The sequence below is a fragment of the Tyto alba genome, unplaced genomic scaffold (genome assembly GCF_018691265.1).
Source record: "Tyto alba isolate M040663 unplaced genomic scaffold, T.alba_DEE_v4.0 Super-Scaffold_21, whole genome shotgun sequence".
Lineage (NCBI taxonomy): Eukaryota > Metazoa > Chordata > Aves > Strigiformes > Tytonidae > Tyto > Tyto alba.
Window position 1 is genome coordinate 21,389,468 of NW_024881295.1, and position 26,458 is coordinate 21,415,925.

Consider the following 26,458-nt stretch of genomic DNA (forward strand, 5'->3'; position numbering starts at 1 on the left):
GGGGCTGGGTGACACGCACCGTTTGACCTGGAGTGGAAACTCTTCCCCGGCTCTTTGCACCAAACTTGTGTTAGGGCTCCTGGCAGGTGGCAGCCAAAGCGACACCGGGAAAGGAGAGGGTGGCTGTTTGTCAACGTCGGCCGTGGTGGGTGAGTCCAGCGAGCGACCCTGACCACCACCTCCCGGTTTGTTTGTCCCCGTGCCTCTCCAGGGCTCAGCACCGAGGGGCCAGGTCAGCTGTAAGCAGGAGCCGTGCCTGGGTGGAGAGCGGCTGGTAGGGAGGGACCAGCAGCTCAGTGCTGGTTGTGGTGAGGTCTAGGGATGCTCAGCATCACCCCTGGCTGAAAGCAAACCCTCTTGGTGGCCGAGAGGTCCAATCTGGAACAGGGCTTGAGGATTCCTGACATCTGGTTAACTCATCCGGGCTTCAGCCCCAAGCTTGGACAAGCACAGAAGCCCAAACTGTGGCCAGAGGCTTTGTGTCCCTGCAAAACCATCTTTGCGTGGCAGAGGAGGCCCACGGGGCTCACCGGCACTGTGACAGGGAACAAGGGCTTGGCCCCAACTGCATAGTCGCTCCCCTTGGAAGTGTTTTTCCAGTTCGCTGGAAACAGTGCCTCAGCTGGTGCAGATCGTGCTGGTCCCAGTGACATGTGGAGACTGTTACATGCTTACATCAATCACAGCACGCCAGTTTATTTTCTTTCTCCTTAGCTGTTTTGCAATGCCTCCCCAATTCAATTGCTAATATTTTTCGTACTTACATTTGAGCAGCTGGAGCGGTCTGGAATTCGTACAGCTGTCCTGAGTTTTGCAACGTTCCCACTCGCACGGGGCACCTCGCACAAACCACTGGCTCCACGGAGAAGACCCTGCAAGCCAGCCAGCATCGCTGGCAGTGCCGCAGCCCCTGCCAGAGCCCTCATCTTCCTCAGGTAAACAGCCTCCTCATCCCACCTCTGGCAGGGGACCAGTAGTCGCCCCGCAGGGTCCCCCTGCTCTCCTTGGTTTATGTAGCGAACGTGCTGGGGACAGAAACAAGCAGAGGTTTGATTTGCTGGTGCCTGCACAGCAAGTACCCCCAAGGAGGGGGCTGCGTGGGGAGGATGGGGCTAGGGATATTCCAGCCACTATTGTTTTAAGGCACCCAGGAGAGGAGGAGCTGAATTCAGGCCTTCCGTGTTCAGGATGGTGGCTCCTTGGTGTGTTGGCCACGATGACCCCAAGCCCCAGCGCCTCACAGGGCGATGGCCCCAGTCCTGCAACAAAAGGTCCTCCCGTCCTCTCTCCACGCGTATGCTGTGTCCGTGCAGAGCCACGACAACAAGGGGAAAAAATGAAAAAAAAAATCCTCGTGGTGTTTCTTTCTTTGAGCGGCCGGCAGCAGAGCCTTGCTGGGCTGTCCTGACCCCGTGCTTGGTGCAGTGCACAAAGGAAACCTCCTTCTAGACACCCTGCAGTGCTCAGATTTGCCCCCAAAGCAGGAGACGCAGTGACCTCTATTTCAACATGAATAATTGCGACTGTAGTTCTTGCCCCTCCAGTGATGCAGGTCTTTATTAGACCTGACTGGGGTCTGTAACCTCTGCTGGCTGCAGGTTCTCCCAGCTGCCGGCATGCTGTGTGAAGTGCTGTTTGTATTTCCTTCTATTCATGCTAACCTTACCTGCCATCAATGATGCAATCATGTGGACAAGAAGAGATCAGAGGGAGGTTCAAAGTCCGGGATGGAAAAAAGAGAGAGGGAAAGAAAAAAAAAAAAAACAAAACCCCAAAACCAAACAAAACAGCAACAACAACCAAAAAAAAACCCAACAAAACAAACCCAAACCCCCCAAAAAACAACCAATCAACCAAAAACGGACCACCATAAAAAGAGAGCCAAAACCAGAGCTTCCAAAGCTGGAGATTGTTTGGGTGTGGGGCTCAGGGGGCATCAGAGGCATGCTGGAGGGGAATATCCACTTGGTGCCTTTCACCTGCCTGTAGTTACCTGTGCTTAAGCCACCCCAGCTCTCAGCTGTGTTGAGTTCGTTGACTTCAGGGAAGCCCGAAGGGAAGTGAGTCTCCGGGGGCTGGTGGAGCCCTGGGTGCTGGAGAGGGGAGGGGTGGCAGGGACCATCACCAAAGGCAAGTGCGAGCTGATCGGTGCAGGGAGACTGTGAGGTTGAGCCTCCTGCAGGTCTCGGGCGCGGTGGATGATCCGGCGGTGGATGATGGCCGTAAGCGGTGGCTTGGGACGTTCAGGGTGGCCACTGGGACAAGCGTCTCCCCGGGAGGGTAGTGCAGCACTGGAAAAGGTTACCCGGAGAGGTCAGGGACTCTCTGACCTTGAGGGGTTTTAAGACTCAGCTGGACAAAGCCATGGTTGATCTGAGCTAGTGTTGGTAACAGGCCTGTGTCTTACGGAAGGCAGGACCAGAGGCACCCAGAAGTCCTTCCCAGCAGGTACTTCTATGACTGTACTTAGATTAAAATTGAATAAACACGTCCTTGTGTTGACTTAACCTTCCCAGTGAGCACGTTGATCTGGTTTTGTTGACACGCTCGTTCCTAGAATCCGATTCTCACTAAATGCGACGGAAAATGGGAGGTGGCCTGCATGTAACCTGAAAAAACACGAGAGCAGGGGCTTGGGTAAGTTTCTGGTGCCATCCCTCGGGCTCTGGGAAAGCTGGCAGGGCTGCACACGTGGTGCCAACCGTCACCCGTAGCCAGCTCTGTCGATGCAGTGATTGGAATAAGGCTCCTCTTTGCGATCAGCAGCCTGATGGCCCCTCGACATGTATTTCTGCTCTGTCTTCGCACTTCAGCTACTGCTGTGGGTAAAATGGGCTGCAGCCAGCGAGGGCCCGGGGAGGGGGGCCGCTGCCAGGTGTTCATTCCCTCACCTCTTCTAAACCATGAGACGTAGTGACGTGTTTCTGCTTCACCGCAGGCACAAAACGGGACCTTCGAAGGATTTGCGTGTGCACGACTGGAGATACTCCTTTCAGACCAGGGGTTAAAGCTCTGCCCAAGCTGCTCCCGGCATGGAGCATGCTCCTCACCCCTACGGTAACTACCACCGTTAAGCAAACCTCCTTCCACTCCCGTGCCCCCACCAAGACCCTTGTTTGGCAGCTGCCAGCACAGCCATACCCACCGCTGGGCTAGAGAGGCCCCGTAGGTGCTGGCGGGACTGAGAAAAAAAATCTCATTTTCCTTCTGGCCAGAGGGATTATTGTCTTTTTACAAGGCACTTCTCCTTGTTACCTGGGCTGGGCCACTCTGGACGTGCATTCCTGCTTTGCCTCATGGGGGATGAGGTAGTGGTTCTGGTCAGAGAAAAAACATCTTGTCCCCCCTTCCTTCCATCAGAGGAGTGGGGAATGCTGAGCAATTAATCTGAAACTCCGTGTAGTAAAATGTAAATCCCCATGGCCTGAGAAATTCTGGATAAGAGCCAGAAAGGGTTAACAAGGAAACATGTTCCCTCCAGTATAACTGTGTATTTGGCTTATATTTTAATAAATGAATAACAGCTGAGCAGAGAAGCCAAAAGGAGAGAGTCCCCCCACCCTGAAGTATGTTCAAGGCAGTTTGGGCTGCGTGCGAGTCAGGTACTGCAGTGGGTGATTTGGCACAAAGCACTGAGGATTAACTATGAATTAGCTACGTAGACAGTGAGTAGCAATCAGGGCAAGTGGCTAATGCAGGTGTGAAGGGTTTTGATTTTTTGTTTTTTTTTTTTTTTTTAATGTTTAAATTTTCTTCTGAATTCCCTGAAGGTGGTAAGAGAAGGAGCAAAGCCAGGCACTGCGGTGGAGCCTGAGGCGAGCAAGAGGCCTGGGGTGATAAATCAGCAGCACTGCAGTGAGATTAATGGGGGAACTACTGTAATATATGAGGCAACATGGAAAGAGGAGGTTTATTGCTACGATCAGCTCTGCAAGGATTCAGTTTCAGATGGTTAAAGCAGAGGTGGATCGGGAACCCCCATCAGATGGGGCCCACCATCTGACACCGTCGGGCAATAGCAGAAGCAGCCGAGAGTTTCCTCTGCATTGAGTTTCACCTGGACAGAGCTGTCTCCAAAGCAGGATAAAATAGCTTGCACTAGTGGGGAATTTCCTCTTTGTGAGGAAAGCTGGTGATGGACTTGGCTATTTTGGCGTTTTCCCCCATTCAAGAAACGTGTTTTGTTCTTGCAGAGCATTTCTGGGAAGGCTTTGGGATTAGGCTGCTGCTCAAAAGCACCGGGTGGTTCTGGATGATGGTGCCATTGGCCTGACACTGATGGCAATACTGGCCTTGACAAACCCCCCCTGCAGCTCCTCCACAGACCAACAGGCCCTGGGGATGGGTGGCAGTTTTAGCACCCCTTACGCTGGGCTGGGGACTCCTGTTCCCCAGCGACCGGCCTGAAGCTGTTCAACTTGGTTTTCTGATAAATCAGCAAGCAGTGGCAAGGGAGCAGTGTCGTTTACAGCTCTCAGCCAGGGCAAGAGGTAAAATGAAGACCCGGCTCGTGGAGGGATTTCTTCTGCAAGAGCAAGGGCTGTCGGGTGCAGGCTAACTCTCAGACCTCAGCACTGATGCAGCGCGACAGATTGCTGGGAGGAGGGGGGATGTTGCTCTATTATGTTTTTTTTTTTTTTTTTTTTTAATTTTGAAATGGTTAAGAATCCTCATTTGGGGAAATTTTGGCTGTACTTTGCTACAGCATTAGAATTCTCTGTTGGGTCTCTTCTGCTAGAGTTGTTTAGATTTATTTTTGTTTGTGTTCTGTCTTACGCAGCTAAGAAAACAGTTTCAAATAGGACAAATTGTCTTGTTCCAGGGAGGAGGGCTGATCTAGAGAGTGAAAACAGCTTGCTACTTGGAGAGCCATCCACAAAAGAACAAAGCTCTAAGGACAGTTCCCTACGCTGTGCCCCACAGGAGAGATTACAGAGCCAAGATGTTGGCCTCGGGAAGCACTACTATGTGAGACAGTCTCCTTGCTAAGTGGCTTTTTTCCCCTAAGATTTATGTGCCCCGGTGCCTGGTCCTCTGGGTGCTGCTCCTTTGGGTCAGGATGGGCAGGGAAGTAAGTGCCTGGGGTATCCCCTTCTCCAGCTTGTAAGAAAGGGGAACCACGTTCCTTCATTTCACAGGGATGCTGGTGCACCTTTCTGATACTGTTTAGTAGCTGGTGCTGTAGAAAAAGAGTTGAGCCTGTTCTAACCAGGTGTGCATCTCTCCCATATTTGTGTTTTGTGTGTCAGTGGCAACATGAAAGGAAGAAGTGCTCGTGAAAGAGCCAGTGTTCCCGCACAACCTTCGTGGAAAATCAGTTCTGGATGCACGGAAGTGTGAATTTTTTCTGGCAGTTGGATGCAGAGTTACACTCGGGTGCTTAGAAAAGTGAGATGACATTGTATGAAAATGAACCAGCGCTGCTATTATTAAAACATCTCCACTTATAAGGGCTGCTTTGGCAGACTGGTTGTAATGAAGAATTTTGGTGTAGGACATAAATTCCAGTAGGAAGGAACTCTATAAGCAACAGGAATTTTGCTGCTTGAAAACCAGTAACAGTTTAACCCAATTTCTAGCCAAAGAGCCAAAGTGTGGATTCAACACTTCTAGATCCTCAGTTAAAAGGTCATCATCACATCATCAGGAGGTCCAGACTCACCACACCATCAGTCTGTTTTCCAGAAAAAAAGCCATTCTTGTCCAAAGGACAACGGAAATACCTAAATGAGATGGTAAAAGTGGTGTGACCCGAGCCAAACCCCATTTTGCTGTCAAGACTTAAAAAAAAAATATTTTCATTAAAGAAGAAATGTTAAGAAATGTCAGTCTTTTGATGGACAACTCACGAGACTAAGTTTGTGAAACTGTAGGAAGAGGAGCTGATGGGAATTATTCTTACATTTACACCTCAGGCAGTCACCCTGGATTTATTACTACAGCTAAGGCTGCAAGCCTGAGTCTGATTTATTAACTACTGTCCTTTTTGGTTCTTTATCCAGGGTGGTAAACCAGCTGCAAAAAGCTGAAAAGTAGTTGAGCTGCGTGTCTTATCTTTTCAGCCTGTTTCTTGTGTTCATGTTGGTCTATAAACAAACATCTTTCAGGTCTCCTAAATAGATTTTCTGACTGAGTTTTTGGAACAGACCACCACCAGTCTCATTAAAGCTTATTTATGCTACTTTCATGCGTGAATAAAAAGCTCCCATTCACTACTGATTTTTATTTAGTTAGATCCTGTGCCTTGTGGTGGACATTGAATTGGAATGACATTTTTGGCACCAAAAAACAAACAAACAAAAAAAAAATAGTGTGACTGCAGAGGAGAGTTTGATGCCTGCATCTTTTGCGGCGTGAACAGGAAGGGGTTAACCTGTTCTTGGCTGTATGGTATTGATTGAGGCCCACGCAAAGAAAATACAGCTGTAAATAGTTAGGAGTATTCCCTAGTAGCTGTATTTTCTTTCTTTCTTTTTTTTTTTTTGGAGCGGGGCAGGGGGGGTGAGTCGCTGAACTGGGACTCGAGGTGTGATCGGTGTCCCAGGGATGCCACCCGCTTCCTGGGTGATAGGAGGAGGCAGGTCACTGGTTGCTCCAGGTCTCAGCTCCCCAGCTGAGAATGATGCTTTCTCCCTCCTCTGCTTTTTTCCAAGTTGCTTGTTTACATCGCTAGCTTCCCAGCCGAGTAACATCTACCCTGCCTATGGGCTGGTCACCGTGGGTCCTGCTCTCAGCTGGGGCCTCTAGACACCACTGCGAATAACAAATATGATTTTCCCTTTACGCTTGTCTCCTTCATCTCCATCCATGCTGCAGTGCCTGTGAGGTAAGATTAACGGCTAAAACTAAGAGAAAAAAGAAATCAGTAAAGATTAAGAACAAGGAAATAAAGATCCAGCAGGTGTGAAAAGTTGTGGAATGGGTTTGCGTTTCTCCAGCCCTGCTAGCTGATGATCTCATGCAAAGGTACTGCACTTCGGGAAGAGAAGGATTTGAGCCTGTCCTTTAAGTCAAAAGGGCGAACAAAAAGCGGCTCTGTGGGTTTCCTTTGTGCTAAGCACATTGTGAATATTCTTAAGCATTGCCACAAGGATTAACATCTCTGCATTCTAATGTGCCTGGTGCTGGAATGTAGCTGGAAAGCAGAACAGGCAGGAATGGTCTCTCCAGGCGGTGGGCTCTGCTAGGTGACTCTTTGAAGTGCTATTCAATAGCTTTCTGCTACTCTTTCTTTCCCCTCTTCTTCAACAACTTCTGGAACAAATCCTGATAGATTTAATGTTTCTGAAATTTACTGGACTGGACAGTTTTGTCTCCAAATACTTATGCATGGCAGTAGTATTCAAAAACAAAACCAAAAAAAAAAAAAAATGCACGTGGACAGAAGTATGGAGTTTGGTATTTACTTTGGACCGTTAACCTGATCTGTAAATTTGATTTAACCTCTACTTGTTTTTGTTCCTCCCCCCCCTCTTTGTGTAATTTCAGAGCCTGCAAAGAGACGCTGTCTTTTGCTGCTTCGGGATCCCAGCAAGAAATGGGAGTCTGATGGATTGTAAATGCACCTGCTTTGTTTAAAACCCAGCCAAACAGATAAGTGCCCTTTTAATTATCTCACAACAGCATTTTAGACATAGCTGCGCACATTTCTGTTTAGTTTGGTTTCAACTCGGTGAGTCCCGTGTGTTTCATCATTGCAAACGAACGCTCTGCAGTTCTCCTTTCAGCTGAGAAGTAACCAGACAATATTGGTATTTCATGTGAGCTAATTAATTGGTGTCTGAGGAAACTGCAGCTGAGGGCTGAGGGAGCTCCCGGGGGTCTTTCCCTGCCTCTCCAGAGCCGCCGTCTGCAGCAGCCCTGGGAGGTTTGGGGACTCTGAGGAGCAGCTCTGCGGGACCAGACGAGGCTGATGTGACCCATCTGAGCCTTAAGGAGTCCCCCGGGACTCATTAGAGGTTTAATAACTAAACTTGGCGGGTTCGATTGAGAAGATTCTTGTGCAGGCTTGGCGCGATCTCAGAGAAACCAGCTAACGCTGCTGGCAGGAGAGAGAGGGCTTTCTGCATGTGCTAATCATATGTGTGCGGAGAAAGTGATAAACTCGGCTTCCTCCTGCCGGTTTCCAGGTGGGGAAATAGCTGGGGATGGGGCAGAGAAGCTCGTTGTATGTCCTGTATAAACTCAGTGTAACTAAGCGGTATCGTGGGTGAGTGGTAACAAGAATTGTCCCCTCAAAGTTATGGAGACTGTTTATGTCAATGGATGGAAAATACAAACTGTCAAGAAAATAATTTCTGACTGCTTAGATCTGCTTCTATAGACGACTGCTATGGGACACACCACTGTAATTATTTAAGAAATCCATAAAATTAAAAAACAACTTAAGAAATCCATGAAATATGGTCTCATGTACAGCGTAACTTTGCAATAGTATACAGCCATGGGGCTGGGGCAAATATTCACTATAGCTGCCGTCTACTGTGCTAGAATAATGAAAAAAAACACTAAAGCTGAGCATGTGAGGGTTGGAGAAGACGTGTGGCTGGAGGAGGAGAACAGAAGCCAAATTATATACTCCAGACCTGTCTTGTCTACTCTGTCAGGCTTAGCTAGCAGTGTAAAAAGTCTACCTTGCACTTAGCAAAGCTGCAAACAGGTTTGCTACAGCAAATTAGACTGTAGGAACTGATGTGAATTCATCTTACCTGACTCAGCAGAAGGTGAATTTCTTGGTGAAGGTGCCAGCCTAGGACTGAGAGAGGCTGGAGAGACACGAGGATGAAGCAGGAGGTTACTGCGGTACAAGAGACCTGGATCGAGATCAACTCGTGATCCCTGGAGTGTCTGAAGTTCCCTCTTTTCTAGGAAAAACTTCACTCCTGCTTCTATTACTGAGAAAGATTTTATATTAATAGAAGGAATGGCATGTCTGATATTAATGACTGTGCTCTGTCTTATAATTGTAAACAGTACTTATTCCTGACTCTTCAATACTCCGATAGCAAAAAGGCTGGACAGTATGTTAAGAAACAGTGATAAAATGGAGATCTAGTGAGAAAATCAGGGTTTGTTCATTCAGCAAGGATGGATAGGACTGTGTACTCCAACTAACGGACCTCTTCACTCCTCAAAAAAAAAAAAATATTTTTTTTTCAGCCTCAGAGATCCTTAAGGTCTCTGATTATCAGGTTTGCAACTTTCTGCCAGTGTGCTGATATCGATGTTCCCCCAACTGAGGTCCCATTAAATTAAACCTAAACTGGCTAGTTCCAGTCTGGGCATCAAAGTTGAATCTGGAAATCATATCCTGAAGTGTGTCATGCAACTTGCAATGCTCCGTGCCCCTTGGCAGAAGAGGCAGAAGACCCTTACAGCCCCACTCAGGAGCTGTACTGCTGTGAGAGATGACATCCGAGTGTGCTCCGTGCACCTGTGGTGCGGCTGGTGCACCCAGCAGCTGAGGAGAACAAATCCAACAGATCTTTGACAGCTTTCTGCGAAAAATCCTGTCCAGAAAAGCAGAGCCCTGAATCCCTAACTCTTTCCTCGTCTTACAGGTGAGCCTTGAGGACACTTGGGAGGCTGCAGCTCCTGAACGCATGACCGTCCCCTGGGATTAGAAGAAAAGCCATGGGGAAAGACAAGAAAGAAGAGGAGGCTGTCTTTCTGAGGAAAAAGATAACTTTGCTGCGGGCTTTCTCGCTCCTCATTGGCAGCATGGTTGGCAGCGGCATCTTTATCTCCCCAAAAGGAGTGCTGAAAAACTCTGGCAGCGTGGGTTTCTCCCTGGTTGTCTGGTTTGCCTGTGGACTCCTCTCAATGTTTGGTGAGTGGTGAGCTCTGTCCGCCTTTGCTTAAGCACCTGGGAGCTGAGGGGAGCCAGCACATTTTTATGTATAAAAAGTTGGGGGAAGAATAAACCGAAAATTCCCTGTGGTGACTCTGGGGGAGTCACCAGGGGTCTTTAGTTGAAATGATTCCCCCGGGGTGATCGAGGAAATCCCAGCACTTATGGCCTGTGAATATGAAATCATGTGCAAGTCCCGAGCAGAGGAGTGATGACGACTGCAGATGGAGGTGGCGCGGTCTCTGCCAGGAAAGCTGGGGGGAAAGGAGAGGACTCATTCTGTAAGGTGCAAGGGAGATGTAAGGCATCTAAAAGGCCCCCGTGAGTCCGAGGGCTGCGCAGTGCTTTTCCCAGACGCTGAGAAAAGGGCAAGAACTGACAGTCTTAATATGTCATAAGGGATCCCCTTTCTGTCCGTGAGGATGGAGGAGCACCAGGGCAGATCGCCCGGGGAGCTGCGGAGTATCCCCCAGCCCGGGGTGGGGGTCTGGCTGCCCGTCAGAAACGGTTTGGGTATGTCTGATGCTGCCTTGGAGCAGGAGGTGGAGCAGATCAGTTCAGCCCTGCTTTCTGTGCGTTACCCTTGGCTCTGTTTCTGGTGTATAATACCGGCTTTTTCTCACAAAGGGTTGACTTTTTGATGACGGTTTCATTCTAGTTCTTCGGAAATAATGTAGCTCTTAAAGTTATGATGGATAGACCGCATGGCTTTTAGTTTTCTTCATTAACTGTGTAAGATTGCCGTCTCAGAAATGCTCTAAAGGTGCTGTTAGGAGAACTGTAAGATCTCTCAGCTCTGGGGAGAAATCTGATGTTTATTTCAGCGGTTGACTTTAAGGTTCTTCTTCTGTCATAACTTAGGAAAAAAGCCAACCAACCAACCAACCCAACAAAGGAGAAATACTCCGTGTGGAAAGAAACCACTTTGGCACCGTGAAATGTACACGCAAGTTTAGAAATCAATACATTCAATATTAAAATGGCAACAAGTGTGGGTTTCGCTCTTAGCACATGCTTACCAATATTTCGTGTTGCAGCCTATGTGTGGTTTTTGGCGAATGATATACTTTTGCGTAAGGAAAATCTTAAAATATAATGTGAGCACAGTGTTTCTTTTAACTGAGCAGAGCAATAAATGCTAACGTGTGTGCTGATCACATAGCCTGAGCTCTGCACTTGGAAAGGTTTCTCTCTCCATTGCATCCTTTGATAGACTCTGCTGGAAGGGCCCTGGGAGCCTTTTTATCAACTTACTGTAGCCACATTTGTTGGTTTGTTCTTCCCTTTCATCATCCTGATGACCTCCCCTGATCGTATCTCTGACACTTTTTTTTTTACAGTACATTAAAAAGGCCTGCTTTCTTTACTGCTTTTTTTTTTTTTTTTTTTTTTTTTTTCTCTTTTCTTTCAAGTATGGCATTTATATGAGCCCCATTGCATGAGTTCAGCAAAGCACTTAAACGTACACTTGAAGAATGTAGAGAGACCCACTGGAATAAACAAGACGAGGTGTCCGCCTCTATCCTACACGTTGAACAAGGATCCTGCACAAATTTGTCAGCAGAGATGTGGGCGAAATGGAGGTCCTCACCATGGGCATGGCCTGAATATGGCATGATTGCCACCGGGACCTGGAGACGTGGCCACATCCATATCAGCACGGGGCTCCTCTGTGCTCTCCCTCCACGGCCGCCTGAGCCGGGCAAAGTAGCGGCTCGCACGGCCAGAGGTGGCCTTAGCCCACGGGGTCACATCCCAACAGCTCCCAGACCCGCTGCAAGGAGAGTTGTGCTCAGAGAAGCGAAGCGTTTCGTCTTTTCTTTCGGTGAAAAAAAAAAAAAAAAAAGGATGTTTAACCTAGCAAGTGAATCCAGTGTAGGCAGAACCGAAGGTTCGTACTTGGACGCGTCCAAACGGCGTGATGAATCGCTCTGTAGAGAAAACACAGGTGGGGTGTTTTTGGCACAGGCAGGGGCGTAAAGGTTTCTATCCGCTTGCCTGAAAATTTCAGGCTGCCTTCTCTGCTGCGCCTCCCCCCGGGGTTTCTTGCTGTGCCCCAGGGCAGGCGTGGAGGCGCTTGTTGGGGCGGGGACGGGCTGTTCCCCAGGTCTGGGGGTGCCCTCGTACACCGACGGGTGAGAAGAGACCGGCTGAGCCCCTGACGGGGACGCTCCCCTCGCTCTGCACCCTCGGGGCCGTGTCCTGCTCCGGCAGGCAGGCCTTCCCTCTCGGCGGGGATGCCCTCCCAGGTCCTCTGCCCGGCGTCTTTGAATGGAGGAAGGGATTTATGTGAAGATGCAAAGCGAGGACACTGGGAATGGGGTCTGTGATTAAAAACACGGGTGAAACGACCTGTTCAGCCACAGCCTGCTGTTACAAGGCTGTAACTGCTTCGTAAGCACCGGTTCACCGGTCTAACTGGGAGGAGAAGCGAGAACCCAAACCTCCGGGACATTTTTCAAAGGAAACCTCTTGTAGCTTAGTGCAATGTTTCTCTTGCACACCCTTCTACGTAACTTCCATGGCAAAGTTGTATCATTGACCAGAAAATGGAGAATTTCTTTCCTTTTGTCAGAAGTCAGTTACTTCAAAATGTACTTCCAAAACACTGCAGCACACAAAAATAGGGAGGAGCTGTTCTGCTAAAGCCCCTTTTCTTCCTCTAATTCACTCCTTATTTTAAACAGATTCATTCAATCCCTGAAAAGTCACACAGAAAAGAAACTCCATGGGATGATTTACTCATTGCGTTTCTACCTGAACTTTTCCAGGTGCCTTGTGTTATGCAGAGCTTGGAACAAGAATCACCAAGTCTGGAGGACATTATATCTACATTTTGGAGACACTGGGGCCTCTGCCAAGTTTCTTATTCCTGTGGGCAGAGTTTTTTGCTATCAGGTAAGAGAATTTTATGGGGTTTTTGCCTTTTGCTGGACACCATGACAAAAAAACTCCAGAGTTTATTGTGCCAGGTAACGGCCTAGCTAAAAGAAAGTTTGTAAAAAAAAGAAGAAACAATCCTGAACTACTTTTAAATGTTTTCAGTGGTAAAAGGAAGAAGGCATAATGAGTAAATAGCTACACGTGTTCAATGGGATCTGTACTTGAAAAATACCTCTCTTCTCCGCTGGCAGCTGGTATCCTCCAAGAGCCATGGTATTTTTCAGAAACTGACAGTAGAGGCCAGATTTATGTCAGAACTTCTGTTTTCATTGTGAGACTTCTTTGGAGTCTCCTGTGGAGAAAACTGGCTGGCTTAGCCCTGAGTTAAATAATATTTTAGAAAATTGTAAATTAGTTATTTTTTTAACTTTGTATAGAAAGTCTTCACCTCTCAATAACCTGTGTCCTTCATGTAAACCGAGATGAAGCAGGACATACGAACCGCACCACATTGCTCAATATGATTAATCTCAAATTTTGCCTTCAAGTTGGGAACGAATCTTTTTACAATGTGATTTTTTTAACCCATTTACTTAGAAAAAGCTATGAAAAAAACTCTACGGGAATTTACCATCTGCATGGGAGAGCAGGATTAAAGCCGAATGGGGAAAATGCACCCCCACGCCCCCCTCCCTCCCCCGAGTTTTGTGCACTTTTGCATCATGCCATTTTTCAGCCGTCTGCAGACCACAGTTTGTTCTCTCTTCCCCCCTCACCCCCCCCACCCCCAGGCCTGCCAACAGTGCTGTGGTTTCTTTGGCATTTGGACGCTATATGCTGGAGCCGTTTTTTGCCCCCTGTGCAGCCCCTGTCCCTGCTGTGAAGCTCGTGTCTCTCCTGGGGTACTGTAAGTACTAACTTTTACGGGACTGCCAATCTCAGAGCCTCTCTGCCCCACACCAGAGGCGCTTACAGGGTGTTATCTTCGGGGGTAACTTTGGGATCGGGGTCCCCTCTTACCCCCTTGGCCACCCAGAACATCCCGATCCGAGGCACTGGTTTGGGGCCGCAATTATTCTCCAAGAAGGGGAATGGGCTTCCCTGTTGACCAGCTGGAGCCCTAGGTTGGAAGGATCGTGCCGAGTACGGGAGTAGGAACTCTTCATCTATAATTGTGCAAAAGCCACCCGGGTTGAGGGTTTAAGGCTCAAGGTTTTGGACTTCTGGTGCACCCAGCCTGTGAAGCTGTCCTGCCTGCTCCGGGCTGGTGTGTGCTGGCACAGGGACCGCTGTGAAGGGGGCTGCTGAGATGTCCCTGCAAATTCACACCTCCTCCCCCACCCCCCCCCCACCAGGCAGGCATGGATCACCCGACAGCAACCAGCCTCCTGGTCCCTCATAGGAGCATAACTCATTTCCCACTTCAAACCCTGTACCCTGGGCCACGTCTGTAACGTTTTCTGACATCTCTCACCCCGAGCATCCTCTCTGTAAAGACACAGTCTTCTTCCCGGCATCCCCAGAGCAGGGAACGCTGTTGTATTTTTTTATTTTTTTATTTTTTTTTTCCCCCTGCGTGCGTCAAGCGTGGGCTGCAGCTGTAGCCGTGTGTTCTCCTCTCCAGACATGGTCCTCACCCTCAATTCCTGGAGCGTCACCTGGAGTGCCCGGCTGCAGACGGCTCTTTCCATTGTCAAACTCCTGGCTCTCGCGCTCATCATCGTGCCAGGGATGATGCTGCTGGCGCAGGGTAGGTGCGCTGCTGCGTGGCTGAGGGAGGGTGCTCGACATGCTCGAGAGCTTTTACCTGTGCCCTAGTGACAAGTGTGGCACTCCTTTAGCTGCCGGGAGCTTTCTCTGCCTGTGTGCTGGGAGCTGAGACCGGGGCAGCTGACACCAAGCTGCAGGGCTGCGCTGGGCTGGTACAGCTGGCTCAGCCCTGCTTTCTCCAAAACTGGGCAAGTCCCAGTGCCCGAGGCTGTGTGAGCCTCCCCAGGGGCGCGCCGGCCCCTTCCCTCTGCAGAGGGTCTTTCTTTGGTGTCAGACTCCCCTGTTTCCAGCGTGGCTCGAAATCCTTCCACAGCAGCACAGACTGATGGACATCAGGGCTGCGTGGCAGCACCCTGTGGTGACGTGACGAGTTACCAGCCTCAGCCGAGCCCTGGCAACTGCATCTCTAACCCTCCGGTGGCTTAAGCTAATGGTTTTTACCTCCTAATTGAGATGGGCAGTGACTTAGTGAACTTACAATGGACTCGTACAGGATTACACATTCACATCCAGAGTGGGGAAAAAAACCTACCAGTCATTCCTTCTGGGAATGATAGAAGAGTGTTGGCTTTAATCCAAGCCTCTGTTTATCAAAAAGACCAAGGCATTCCTACTCAGGGGATGAAGTCTGCTCCCTCCCCATGCTGTTACCTTCCTCTGCAGAGGCAGTAGCCTCCACGTTCTTGTTTGTTTTTTTTGTTTTTTTTGTTTTTTTTCTGATGTCTGGAGCTCGCTCCTTTGAACTTGCAAAGATCCACTCGGGCTGGCAGCACTTCTGAACCGAGGGACTGCCCTGCAGCTAGAAGTCCCAAGCCGTTATTGTCAGGAATGCCTTCAAATGACAATCTGGAGCCCTGGCACCCTTCCTCTGGTGAGGAGGATAAGTGCCGGTGACATCTGGAGGCAGAATACACCAAGAGACCCCAGTATGACAGGTTGTATTTAATGTGATTCCTGGGGGACTGTAAATCACTCATTAATGTACTGCAGACAATAAATCCTTTTTATTCACCATCACTTATCAGCAATCATTTTAGAACATAAAAAGACTACACCCATAGACCCAGTCCCATATTTTGGTTTAATTTTCTTCAAATCTATTTTCTTTTTGACTTGTTTTATGTGCCTAAAAATCGGCTTTGTGCTTTTGAATCAGTTTGCCTGATTCCCTTGTCTTGTTCTATTATTTTTTTTTTTTTTTTTTGGTTACACTCTTGTCCTTTCCCCTGCCATTACCTTCCATTTGGCTCAGGTTTGCTTTAGAGGTGTGCTGGGCCTGTGTTTCAAACCCAGATGCCCAAATCTCATCACAGACGTCCTTGCAGAAGCACCTCCATGGAAGTGGCTCGACTTTCTCCATGTGCCTCGTGCCATTTTATCCTCTCCCCAGCACAGCCCAACTGAGAAGTGCTCCGCACCTTTTACTTTTAAAGAGACTTTGGTATGGAGAACTGAATATAGATGGGGAACCAAACCTTGGGTCACCTGGCTTTCAAAGTGTTGGAAATACAACTCTTTTTAACTGCATTTTTTATTGGTCTTCCTTTGAATGGGGGGTTACTAGGTGTTTCTCCCTTCCCTAGGTTTTTTTGGAGTTGGATAAAATACGGTTCCTATGCAAAATCCTGACTTTGATTTTGTTGTTGTTATATCAAGCAGACAACTTCTAGGAAAACTGTGGGAGTTGGCAAAATGGGATCTCTGTCTGAGCCACCTCTACTTTTAAAATTCTATTTGCTTTGCCCTCTGTGTCCTCAGTTCCTCCTCCTGCAGGCGAGGCGCAGTGGCTGGCAGGGGCAGGGGCGCGGGGAGTGTGCCCGGAGCGGGGGGTCCAGGCTGGTCGGTGGTCCCCAGTCCCCGCTCCCAGCTCCATCCCTGTCCCCGCGCTCCGGCCGCCGTGGGGCTGGGGCCAGCTCTCTGGTGTCAGGATCAGGAGGGAGCACAGCCGGAGCCAAATCAGCCGCCTCGCTGGCTGCACCGCATCGAAGAGGAGCGCGCATCCAGCTGCTTCAGGGGCCGGAGAGGGGGATGAGGGGGGTCAACGTGGCCAATTAATTTGAAGCCTAAAGAAAGGACAGGACGACTTGGGTCCTCTCGTCTCCACGGTCTCTCGTTCCCACAGCAGGCTCTGCCTGAAACGGAACCAGCCGCCGCTGTTGCCCTTCCCGAAATGTCTCCCGTAGCTGGATGGGGGATGGATTTGTCCTGTCGCTGTTTGTGAAGTAAATGCACCAGAACAGCACTGCAAATTAAAGCAATTAAACAAATCTGAATACCCGGCTCCAAGGAAGTCACAAACGCTCTTCCCAGGTCTGGGCAAGAGGAACAAGGGGCATTATGCTGCGGGAAGGAAGCCCACTTCTGATTTTTTCCCTGCTCTGTGTCCGTTGTTTATCTCTTCCGCAGGCCACACTGAAAACTTCCAGGATGCTTTTGACAGACAGTCACTGGTTTTGGATAAGCTGCCCCTGGCTTTTTACGCAGGCATGTTTGCATATTCAGGCTGGTAGGTGTGACAGGAGGGTGCTTCCCGGGCAGCAGGCTGGTGTTTGAGACGTGGCTCAAGCTCTCTCCCTGTCTCTTCCCGCCATGCAGGTTTCAGACGAGCTTCGTGCGTGAGGAGTTGGTCAGACCTGAACGGTGAGGCTGGGAAGAAGTTGTCTTGGGTTAGAGGCCTCTGGAGTACTGCAGCTTTCCCAAATGTCATATGGGAGGAAATATGTTTGTGGGTTCACCTAACCAACGTCAGCAGCAATACTGTGTGCGACAAGGGATAACAGCTTGCTCTTTGTGTCTGCCTCTTCCCCTTTCTTGTAGAAATATCCCCCTGGCTGTCATCGTGTCTGTGATCACAGTAATCGTGGGGTACATGCTCACCAACGTCTCCTATTACACGGTCCTGGGAATGCAAGACGTTCTGGCTTCTCCTGCAGTGGCTGTGGTGAGTTGTCATCCCTACAGTTATCTTTCTTCGGTGTGGCCAGCTTATGCTCAAGGGGTGGTCACGGCAAGTGTTTTGGAGATGGTTTTCCTATAAAATGCTTTATTGCTTTGTCATTTCTCCGATTATTAGGCAACAGTAACTTCTTCTACTCTTGCCTAAAAGATAATTAAAAATAATCTGCAGATGACACTAGAAAGGGTAAGATTTATGAGTTACGTTTTACTCCTTCGATGGAGGAACTTTTCTTTCCTTTGGAGCTGATGAGAGATGACCACATGTTCCTAAAGTCGTGCTTGCTCTTTCTCCAGAGCTTTGTGCAACGAGCCTTCAAAAGCCTGATCTCTGTGGTCCCTGTCCTCGTTGCACTGTCCTGCTTTGGAACCATGAATGGAGGGATCTTCACGTTTTCAAGGTCAAGTCCCTAAGAATTTATTACTCTTTTGGCTTACCGAACTGGAGGGAAGCACCAGTGACCTGTGCAGCTTCCCACCCATGCGATGGCATTTTAGCCACTCTTGTGGGAAAATTAAGGCCTTTGACTCCTAGGATGTCAACTACAGGATGATCCCTCTTGGCTAAGAATCTACCCTTTCTATTTCTGGCCAGGTCCAGACTTTGGTATCTGGGGCTGGTCACAAACACGGATTTTCATCTCTCTCCCCACCCTTCAGTTTAAATCCCAAGTTTAAAGTGTAATGTCAGCGGTTCTGGTGAACTGGAGGATTTGTTGATGTTGGCAGCTGCTCAGTGAGACCTCGTCTTCTGTTGCTGGGTTCACCCAGCTGCTCTGCTGCAGGGCACAGGGTCCCTCTGTTGTGAGGACCTCTGGCCAGAGGCAAACTCTCCCCCGAGGACTTTGCTTTGAGGTCAGTGAAATGTTATCAGGGACGGGCTATTCCTAAAGCAATAGCCGAGGCTCAACAAGTCTTGTTGTAGCAGTAAGAAAAGCTTTGTTCAATGGAAAAACGATCTTACCAGCTTCACTGGGTACCACACTGCATGTCCTTATGGGAGCCTTGAAATTGGAGAGGAGGGCAGAGCTCACGGAGAATTGTGTTGTGCTGGTCCTGAGGAGCTGAGTGAACTCTCTGGAGACAGTTCCATTTCACAGCTTTGATTACAAAAGGAAAAATCAGTTGATATGAAAGGGATGTTTCACGGTGCAAAACCTAATGAGTTATTTGACCCACTGCCCTGAAATCTTGTATTAAAGACAGGCGTGGAGCATCCTCCCCATTATCTCCTCTAGATAGTGGTTTTCTTTGAGGATGAGGAGCCCCCAGACAGCACAGAGGTTCCTGCCTGTCCTTATCACCTTTCTCTCCCCCATCCTGGCACCATTAACATAATCACTGTGGAAAGGCCATATAAACAGTGATGGGGCCTCCCTGGCTGCTGGCCAGCCACTCCCCTGCAAAACCACAGAGACAGCAATAAAACCCAGTTTTACACTCATGCCCCAGCTGCTTCGGGCCCTGCTCCAGCCCAGCTGATGCTCTGGCATGATTTGTTTGTGGATATTAAATTTATAAAATTGGATGCAATGTCTGCTCCCTTTCGTGAGTCAAAGGAGGTATGGAGGCAAGGAAGCTCTCTGTTGTCATATAGTAGCTGGTCTTGTGTGTAGCTGGCCTCTCTGCAGTACACCAAACTGTATTTTCCAACAGCTGGCTAGAGGATTGAAAATCCTCTATTATTTGCAGAAATTGCACCTTATTTATATATATATATATATATAATATATTGGCATCAAGACTGACAATCCCCTATCATCCACTCATCAGCCTCTTTTATAAAGAATTGAAGTTTGTGACCCCTCCACTTCCTACTGGAAAGATGTACCCCTTCTCTGATGGCAAGAAACTTTCTTACTTCTGTTTCCAGCCTGAACTCCTTCATGGTCACTTTGGACTTGCCCAAAGGTCTCTGCTAAAGGGCCACCCAAGGGGATTCCTGCTGGCGGGCTCTGCACTGTGTTGAACTAACTGGTCCTGGGAGAGCTATGGGAATTCAACACTGGGTTTTTCTTCCAAATGCCCCAAAAGTGCGGCTAAAGGCAGAACTTTTGCCTTGAATAGCAGACCTGTGCTGGGGGGGGGTGGGGGGGTGGTGTGTGGAGGTGGGATGCCTTGTGACCTTAGGTCAGTCCAGCAACTGATATTCTCATTTTTAGTCTGGATGTGGGATGCTAATGCACAGGGCTCCCTGCCTTTTCCTAGGACTCTGTTTGTGGCTTCCAGGGAAGGACAGTGGCCGCCTCTCTTCTCCATGATCCACATTCGAAGACATACACCCCTTCCTGCTGTCATGTTAATGGTAAGGAGATCTGGCTTTGTAACACGCCCTGTTCTTGCCGTCTTGGCTTTCTTGCAAAGCCTGGAGAAGCTGAGGAGTTTTAAAAGGTGTTGAGACAGCCTCTGAAAAATAGAGAAGATGGAATGCTGGAAATGGCTGCAAAGTAATAAGTTCCCTTCTGCCAGCAGTGGTATCCAAACCTACTCCCTTGAAGTCCCTGCCTTATAACCTTGGACACCTTTTTTTAAAAATGCTGTCCCTACCATCTGCCGCAGTTGCTGCTTGATATTGTCATACGAAAACACCTCTGTTGGGCTTTGGCTATTTGGAAAACTGAAATTCTCAGGTGTGGTGGAAATGCCGGCAACGAGCATTTGCAAAGATGCTCTAAGTTTTGGTGTGGGTTTGTGTGGTGTGTGTTTTTTGTTTTTTTGTTTTTTTTTTGTTTTTTTTTTTTTGTTTGTTTTTTTTGTTTGTTTGTTTTAATGTTGTTTCTGTTTAGGTTTCGTTTTTTTTTTTTTTTTTTTTTTTTTGGGGGGGGGTGGGAGTGTTGTTTTGGTTTGGTTTGGTTTTGGTTTGTTTTGATTTTTTTCCCAGCAATGGTTCAACTCCATCCCAACTGTGCTGCAGTGCCTCTTGCAGCTAGGCTGACCTGCTAAAAACTTAGCAGGTATCTTTGTAGGTAGCCTTTGTACTGGCAGCATGGGCTTTTGGATCATGCATGTTTTAATTACACTGCCTAGGACATAAAGCATCAAAGGTGCTGCTCATCTTGAAAGGATTGCTCCTTTCTGTAGCACGTCATAATAGTGTGTTTAGGCCTTTTGCCTTCAGTCCATGACACTGTTTTGTAAAGATCTCTGACCTCTGAAATGTTGGGCCTGGGAAGTATCTGCCAGTGATTGCAGGGGGGCTGGAGGGGGGGTGATCCATATTACCCTTTCTAGCCTGAGGACTGTAGCAAGGCCTTAACGACTGTATTTCATCTTCACAATGCTCAGTTCCCTTTGGTTACTGCCATGGTGTGTATCGGAGATATCTACCATCTAATGAACTTCTTCAGCTTTTCCCGATGGCTCTTCATAGGATTAGCCACCCTCGGGCTCATTGTCCATCGCCACCGCCACCCAGAGCTGCACAGCCCCTTCCAGGTAACCCACGGCATGTGTCTAACAGCCAGCAGTGCGCAGGCTTGTCATTTCTCTCTCTTATTTGGTAATAATTAGAACATTACGTGGCCGTGGTCGCCTTGAGGCTCTGAGGGGTCGCCATCCCTATTGCTCAGTGGGGAGCTCCTGAGGTTGGCTGATGTGCCCAGCCGGCCAGATGTGGTAATTCCCATAAAAGTGGTTCCACGTGGTGTCCACTGGTAGCATCTGTAAGACGGCAGGCTGCTCCAGGGGGGGACAAAGTTTCAGGCTGGGAACTGGGAGGTGCACAGGAGGCACTTGCCACACTCACATCTCAGGGGCTGCAAGGAGGGACGCTTGCCTGGATGTTATTTCAGTGGTAGCCAAGTCCCAGCTCTATCCGGGGAGCAGGAGGGTGTCAGACTTGGGGGAAAACAGCATGGCCGGGGGGACCCTGGGAACAAACCTGACTTAAGGGGCATCATCAGCTGGCACAGAAATACCGTATCGTGGAAAGCAGCTTGGGTGCAACCATTGACCTTGAAGCTTCCCATGGTGTTGGTTGGCTGCAGCCGTGTCCTCACCCGGAACCAGCTTTTAAATAAGTTTCCTCTTCTTTTAAAACAAGCTTCTCAGGGGATATTTATTAGCAGATAACACTGGTGACGTGGTCAGCTGCTGAGATTTCGCCCCGTTTTGTTTTAGACAGAGGTTTAGGCTTTTAGCGGTTCCTTAAAGCAGATGAAGCGAGGGAGGGGAAATGCTGGGTTTTCGGTCCGTTTGGGAGATTCCCCTCCTGCCCGTTCCTAATTTTTATAACCTTTTGGGACCCGAAGCCCAGCTGCCCGCCAGCGCAGGTGCCGCGGGCGAGTGCTGCGCTCTAGTGGCCACGGACCGGGTCGTCTCCGGCCACCAGCCGAGGGAGCACCAGTCATAAACCCCCACGGTCGTGCTGGTACTTCTTCAACCCCCCCGCAGCCTTTTGAGTTAAAAACGGTGAGAAAACGCCGGTAAGAGGAGGAAGGGGTCCCCTCACACACACTCACCTCTCGAGGAGATGTGCAGCGGGTGAGGCTGGCAGGGGGGGCTCCGGCTGGAGGGACCCCAAGAGCACTTACGTTTGGTGGCTGGATGGCTGCCACCGCTGGAACAACTGGTCTCTTCCAGCTCGGCATGGTCAGCATCCAAAATAGGATCTCTGTTACCGGGAAAGAGATTGCCACCCTACTTGAGATGAGCAAATCCTTCATTCCATCAGCCGCGGCGAGGAGTAACTTGGCTGAGGTTGGATCCAAAGCCTGAGTTTTATTTTTTATTGCAGTCTTCCAATTTATTCTCCAAATAACCCAGATGAGCCGGATTACCCAACGGGGTAAGGCTGAAGTGCTGACTGCTTCTTTGGTCTTTCATCAGGGCGACACTGAAGCTCATGTTCTTGATGCAGGTGCTATAGAGAGAGGGAGTCTGGTTTATCCTGTTTTGGCCACTTTAAGTCTCAGGCAAGCTGGAGGCAGGTGAAAATGAGTCGCGGGTGTTATAATCGAAGAACGATTTGATTCAAAGTGATGCTTTTACTCTCGGCTTCAGGCTTTCCACCAGCAGTTGCGGCAGGTGGCAAGTAGATTGGTGTGCATGGGCACGCACAGGAGCGGTATGTCCAGAGGGCAGTGGGGTTTAGAAGACTTCTCCCCCTCCTTGGCTTCCAGCTGCAAGTGAGGTTTATCTTTTTTTACACTAATATAGGAGGCATGCAGCCTCACAGGGCACACTGGGCTCTGAGGATGATACAAATCAATTTTTCTTCTATGCATCCTACACGTTCACAACTGGTTGTACAGAAACAGTGTGCAGGACAGCTGTGTGATTTTTCTCATCTTCTTGAAGATGGAGAAGTTAATACAGTGTGTGCTGGCACGGATGGAGACTGATTTGCTACAGCCACTGGTTTTGCCTGAGAGTCTTCTGTGCTCTTTTCCCCAGGTTCCTCTGTTCGTTCCTGTCTCTTTTACCGTCATCTGCCTCTTCACAGTGGCAATGTCTTTCTACTCAGACCCCGTGAACATTAGCATCGGGTGCACCATGGTTTTAAGCGGTTTTCCAGTCTACTACCTCATAATCCACAGGCAAATGTCAAGACATTGCAGTAGCCCATTTTGTAAGTATGTGTTTGAATTCCACTGTTCTGGGCCTAAACGTGCGCTGGGGGGTGGGGACGTTGGCTTGTTCCCAGGGCTCATCTCTAGTGCCAACTGCTCCATGGCCAACAGGCCACGTGAAACCTAAATCGTGACCCCTGCCAGCCCTTCAGTGGCTTCCCCCAGGACACGGCCTCCGCGGCCGAAGAGACGAGGGGTGGGCTGTGCTGCGGGCGGCTGGCAGCCAGGCACGGGCTGGGTCTGCCTGGCTTGTGAATGTACTGATAAGCCAGCTTCGTGCTCTGTTTTAAAAAAAGACAGGGCTGGGGTCTCCCAACGGGAGGAAAGGAGAAGGTCACTTCAGTAGAAACCAGGGCTGGGGTGCCAAACCTTGTCGTATCTTCGGCATCACCACCTCCCAGGCAAATTTGGCTGACACTGAGCGACAAGGTGAAAAATTAGGAATGGAGGGACTGGCAGGCAGACACTGTAACCCTGTGTGCAAACATACTTGCTGCGGGGCTGGGGAGAGGACTGCTGGGAGAAGGTCGTGCTGCCTGAGGGCTATCTGTTTGGTGAAAAGGCACAGATGTGGGTGTGTAAATGAAATACATCTCCGCTTCATGCAACTCCGGCGCAGATTGCCTTTGGGGGTAGCTCTGGTGGCACAACGATTTACTCAGAAAGAAGAGCCCAATTTTGAGTTTAATTAATAATTTCAGTTATTAATCTTGTTTTCTTTTGATCTGATGTTGGGCCGACGTCTGTAAGTAACCACTGAATAGAAGAAAATGCACAGCAAGAACAGAAATGGATACAGGGATCTGCTAACATAAAGTGCTCCGGCCATCGGTGCTGACACTGTGATTTTCAGCCATATCTCAAGATTTCCTCTGGACTAAACTTTCTTCCTTTTTTTCCCCCTTTTCAGATTATCTTACACGCAAACTACAGTTACTGCTGGAAGTAGTCCAACAAGAAATCAAGACTTACTGAGAAAAAAACATCAGAACTCACAGAACTCATAGGAGAAGATAAAATCTACTTACTTCGTTTATGATACCTTTGACCCTACCAAAAGCAGGCCATGGTCTTAATCTTTTAATCATTACAAATGAGGATAAGCCCGAGCAAAAACCTTGCTGCAAGTGTTCCTGAGCTTGCCAATTGGGATGAGCGTGTCACATCTGTTTCTGCCCTTTTCTTTTTCAGCAGAACAATCTAGTTCTCTGAAATGAGCTTGCTTTGCCTGCAGAATGTCTTTGAAACTAAGATCCTAATTTGTAGCTTAGCCCAGTCCTCAGTAAAATAGTGCGTGTGAATATATATATATATATATTATTTTTAGTTTTATTTTTATTTTTTAATTTCCTAAATTGGCAAATAGAGGAAGGGAGCATGTTGCAGAGCTTAGAGCCCAATAGAGGGAAGCCAGATGCAGTTTTCAGTTTGAAGCGTTGTAGTAGCCATGCTGTGGACAAGCATTATGATGGGAAATGGGTGGGGACGAGCAAATTAAAAATAAGGTAGGTGAATGAGAAAGTAGGAGTCAGAGGGATAAAACTTCATTCACCAGAAAGTGCCGATTCAGACTAATGAGAAGCTATTTGAAAACCCTTTGAAATTCAAATATTAACAAATATGAAGGTCAGAATGTTTTGCTTTGACTATTGTATAAGCAGAATAAGTTTATTTTGCTTTGAAATAGTATTTCAATTTTGAATTTTATTTTTCCGAAATTATATTTCAAAATGTATGAACACATTAAAAAAAATCAGTTAAATATCAACAAGAGCATGACAAAATAGATCCTGATCCCTCCCCCAACTCCCCAGCCCCGCTCCTCACCTGGCACTACCAGTGAAATTGAAAATTCAGATTTTGGCCCAACTCCAGTGAAATACAATTTCTCCTTTAGTTAGACAAGCTCGCTGATGAGACTCGAGCAGATTCCTGAATAAGCGCATCTTTTGGTACTGTGAGAAGACATGAAAGACTTCATGTCAGAGCTTTAGCTTTAAATCTGCCGTCAGATGACTTGCTGAATCGATACGTAAATGCTCACTTGAGCTATTGACATAAGAAAGGTTTCTGGTTTTGGATTACCTTGGTTGACATTATTAATGTGGCAACGCTATGTCCATATAAAATATCAGTTAGCTGTTTCCAATCACTTCATTGTTAATCTTTTCCTAAAAGATGGGAAGTAGCATGCTGAGACTCCTCTAATGACCGCTGGAGAGAGGAATAGCAGAACGTGGAGCATTTTAAATCTTTTCTATCAAGCATTTATGTACTTAGAGTAAAACCAAAGTATCATTTACAAACCCGATGTAATCTACCAAAACTTGTAAAATTCGCCATCAAGATTTGGAAATAAATAAGTTGGGGTTTTTTTTTCCAAAGCAATTGAGAATTATTATTCTTGTTATGACTGCTTCCCGTTCCTGCGCTAAATTAAGCTGGGATAGCATCAGCGTGGTTGCAGGGCTTTTTTCCCCCCCTTCCCCAGATTAATTTACAAGCTGCTGGACACTGCCCAGCAGGAAATCCGGTCTTACTGGGAAAACCATCACGACCTACAGGAGAAGGCACCAGTTTTAAATGATCGTGTGGCTTCAGGTGGGATCTGGAAATGTTCCCAGGCTCCCGGACGTGGGTCAGCTGAAGCTGAACCCCCCACTCCAGCACAGCTTCCCACCGCCAAACCCCACTGTGAGCGGCTGGGGAACCGACCTGGAGAAGGACCTCAGAGAGCCAGGTGAGCCCCAGCACCCCAACATAGCCTTAGGTACTAGTTTGGGGGGGGTTTTCCACGTCTTGAGGTAGGAGCGTGGGGTGCTGCGGGACCCCTGTGAGCACAGTGTGCCCACGCCGTGGCGTCAGCACTCGCGCATCGAACCTTGGAGGGGTCTGAAACGGCAACAGAGCTGCTGTGTGCCCGCGGGTAGACGCAGAGGAAGGGGGAGACCGTCACTTGTTTTGTCCGTTTCCTCTGAAGAGAAAAAGGGAGCAAGAATTTAAATTCCTGGAGGGAAAAGAAGTAATCCTACCTGCTGGACCACGGTTTCTTTGTACATGATAAATCATTTTTACGTATGCAGGGAAACCACACTTGGGTGCCTCTGCTGACTGTGAAGAAATATGATCTTGCAGGGCTATACACAGGATGTCTGCTCCAAGACCTGTCAGGTACTGGAAATGCAGACAGATATAGTACCACAGTTACATTCACAGTTAGAAATCAGAGGTTCAACAGGTGTACGGATGACACTGCAATTACAAGTGATGAAAATAAAAAGTATAATGTTCAGAAGGTATCTGTTTACAATGAGCTCACGTTTCCAGTTGGCGGTGAGTTGTTTGGTTTTAGAGAGGATGGTATGCTGCTCCCAGCAAAGCTACATAAACATTTTCTACCAAGCCAGGATGTTTTTTCCTAGAGCTGATA

The 26,458-nt window shown here is 48.4% G+C and overlaps 1 protein-coding gene across 4 annotated transcripts; it reads left to right on the forward strand.

Moving 5' to 3' along the window:
- Nucleotides 1–915: 915 nt before the first annotated feature.
- LOC104358118 (cystine/glutamate transporter) lies at nt 916–25,412 on the forward strand. 4 transcript variants are annotated; one of them, XM_042795556.1, is made up of 14 exons: nt 916–935; nt 4,823–4,968; nt 7,489–9,829; nt 12,622–12,748; nt 13,525–13,640; nt 14,358–14,483; nt 16,910–17,009; nt 17,099–17,143; nt 17,321–17,444; nt 17,756–17,859; nt 19,667–19,763; nt 20,744–20,893; nt 22,853–23,027; nt 23,939–25,412. In XM_042795556.1, the coding sequence occupies exons 3-14, from the start codon at nt 9,634–9,636 to the stop codon at nt 24,001–24,003; spliced, it is 1,425 nt and encodes a 474-aa protein (XP_042651490.1). In that variant the 5' UTR covers nt 916–935; nt 4,823–4,968; nt 7,489–9,633; the 3' UTR covers nt 24,004–25,412. The 4 variants fall into 4 exon arrangements, with proteins under 4 accessions (XP_042651490.1, XP_042651491.1, XP_042651492.1 ...); XM_042795557.1 differs by lacking the exons at nt 916–935; nt 4,823–4,968 and adding an exon at nt 6,665–6,826 and having other exon boundaries at nt 7,489–8,129; nt 9,561–9,829; XM_032996398.2 differs by lacking the exons at nt 916–935; nt 4,823–4,968 and adding an exon at nt 7,117–7,187.
- The last annotated feature ends 1,046 nt before the right edge of the window (nt 25,413–26,458 follow it).

Coding starts and splice junctions, on each gene's coding strand:
- LOC104358118 (XM_042795556.1), top strand. CDS start 9,634: ATGGGGAAAGACAAGAAAGAAGAGGAGGCTGTCTTTCTGAGGAAAAAG. Junction 9,830..12,621: donor TGGACTCCTCTCAATGTTTG/GTGAGTGGTGAG, acceptor GAACTTTTCCAG/GTGCCTTGTGTTATGCAGAG. Junction 23,028..23,938: donor ACATTGCAGTAGCCCATTTT/GTAAGTATGTGT, acceptor CCCCCTTTTCAG/ATTATCTTACACGCAAACTA.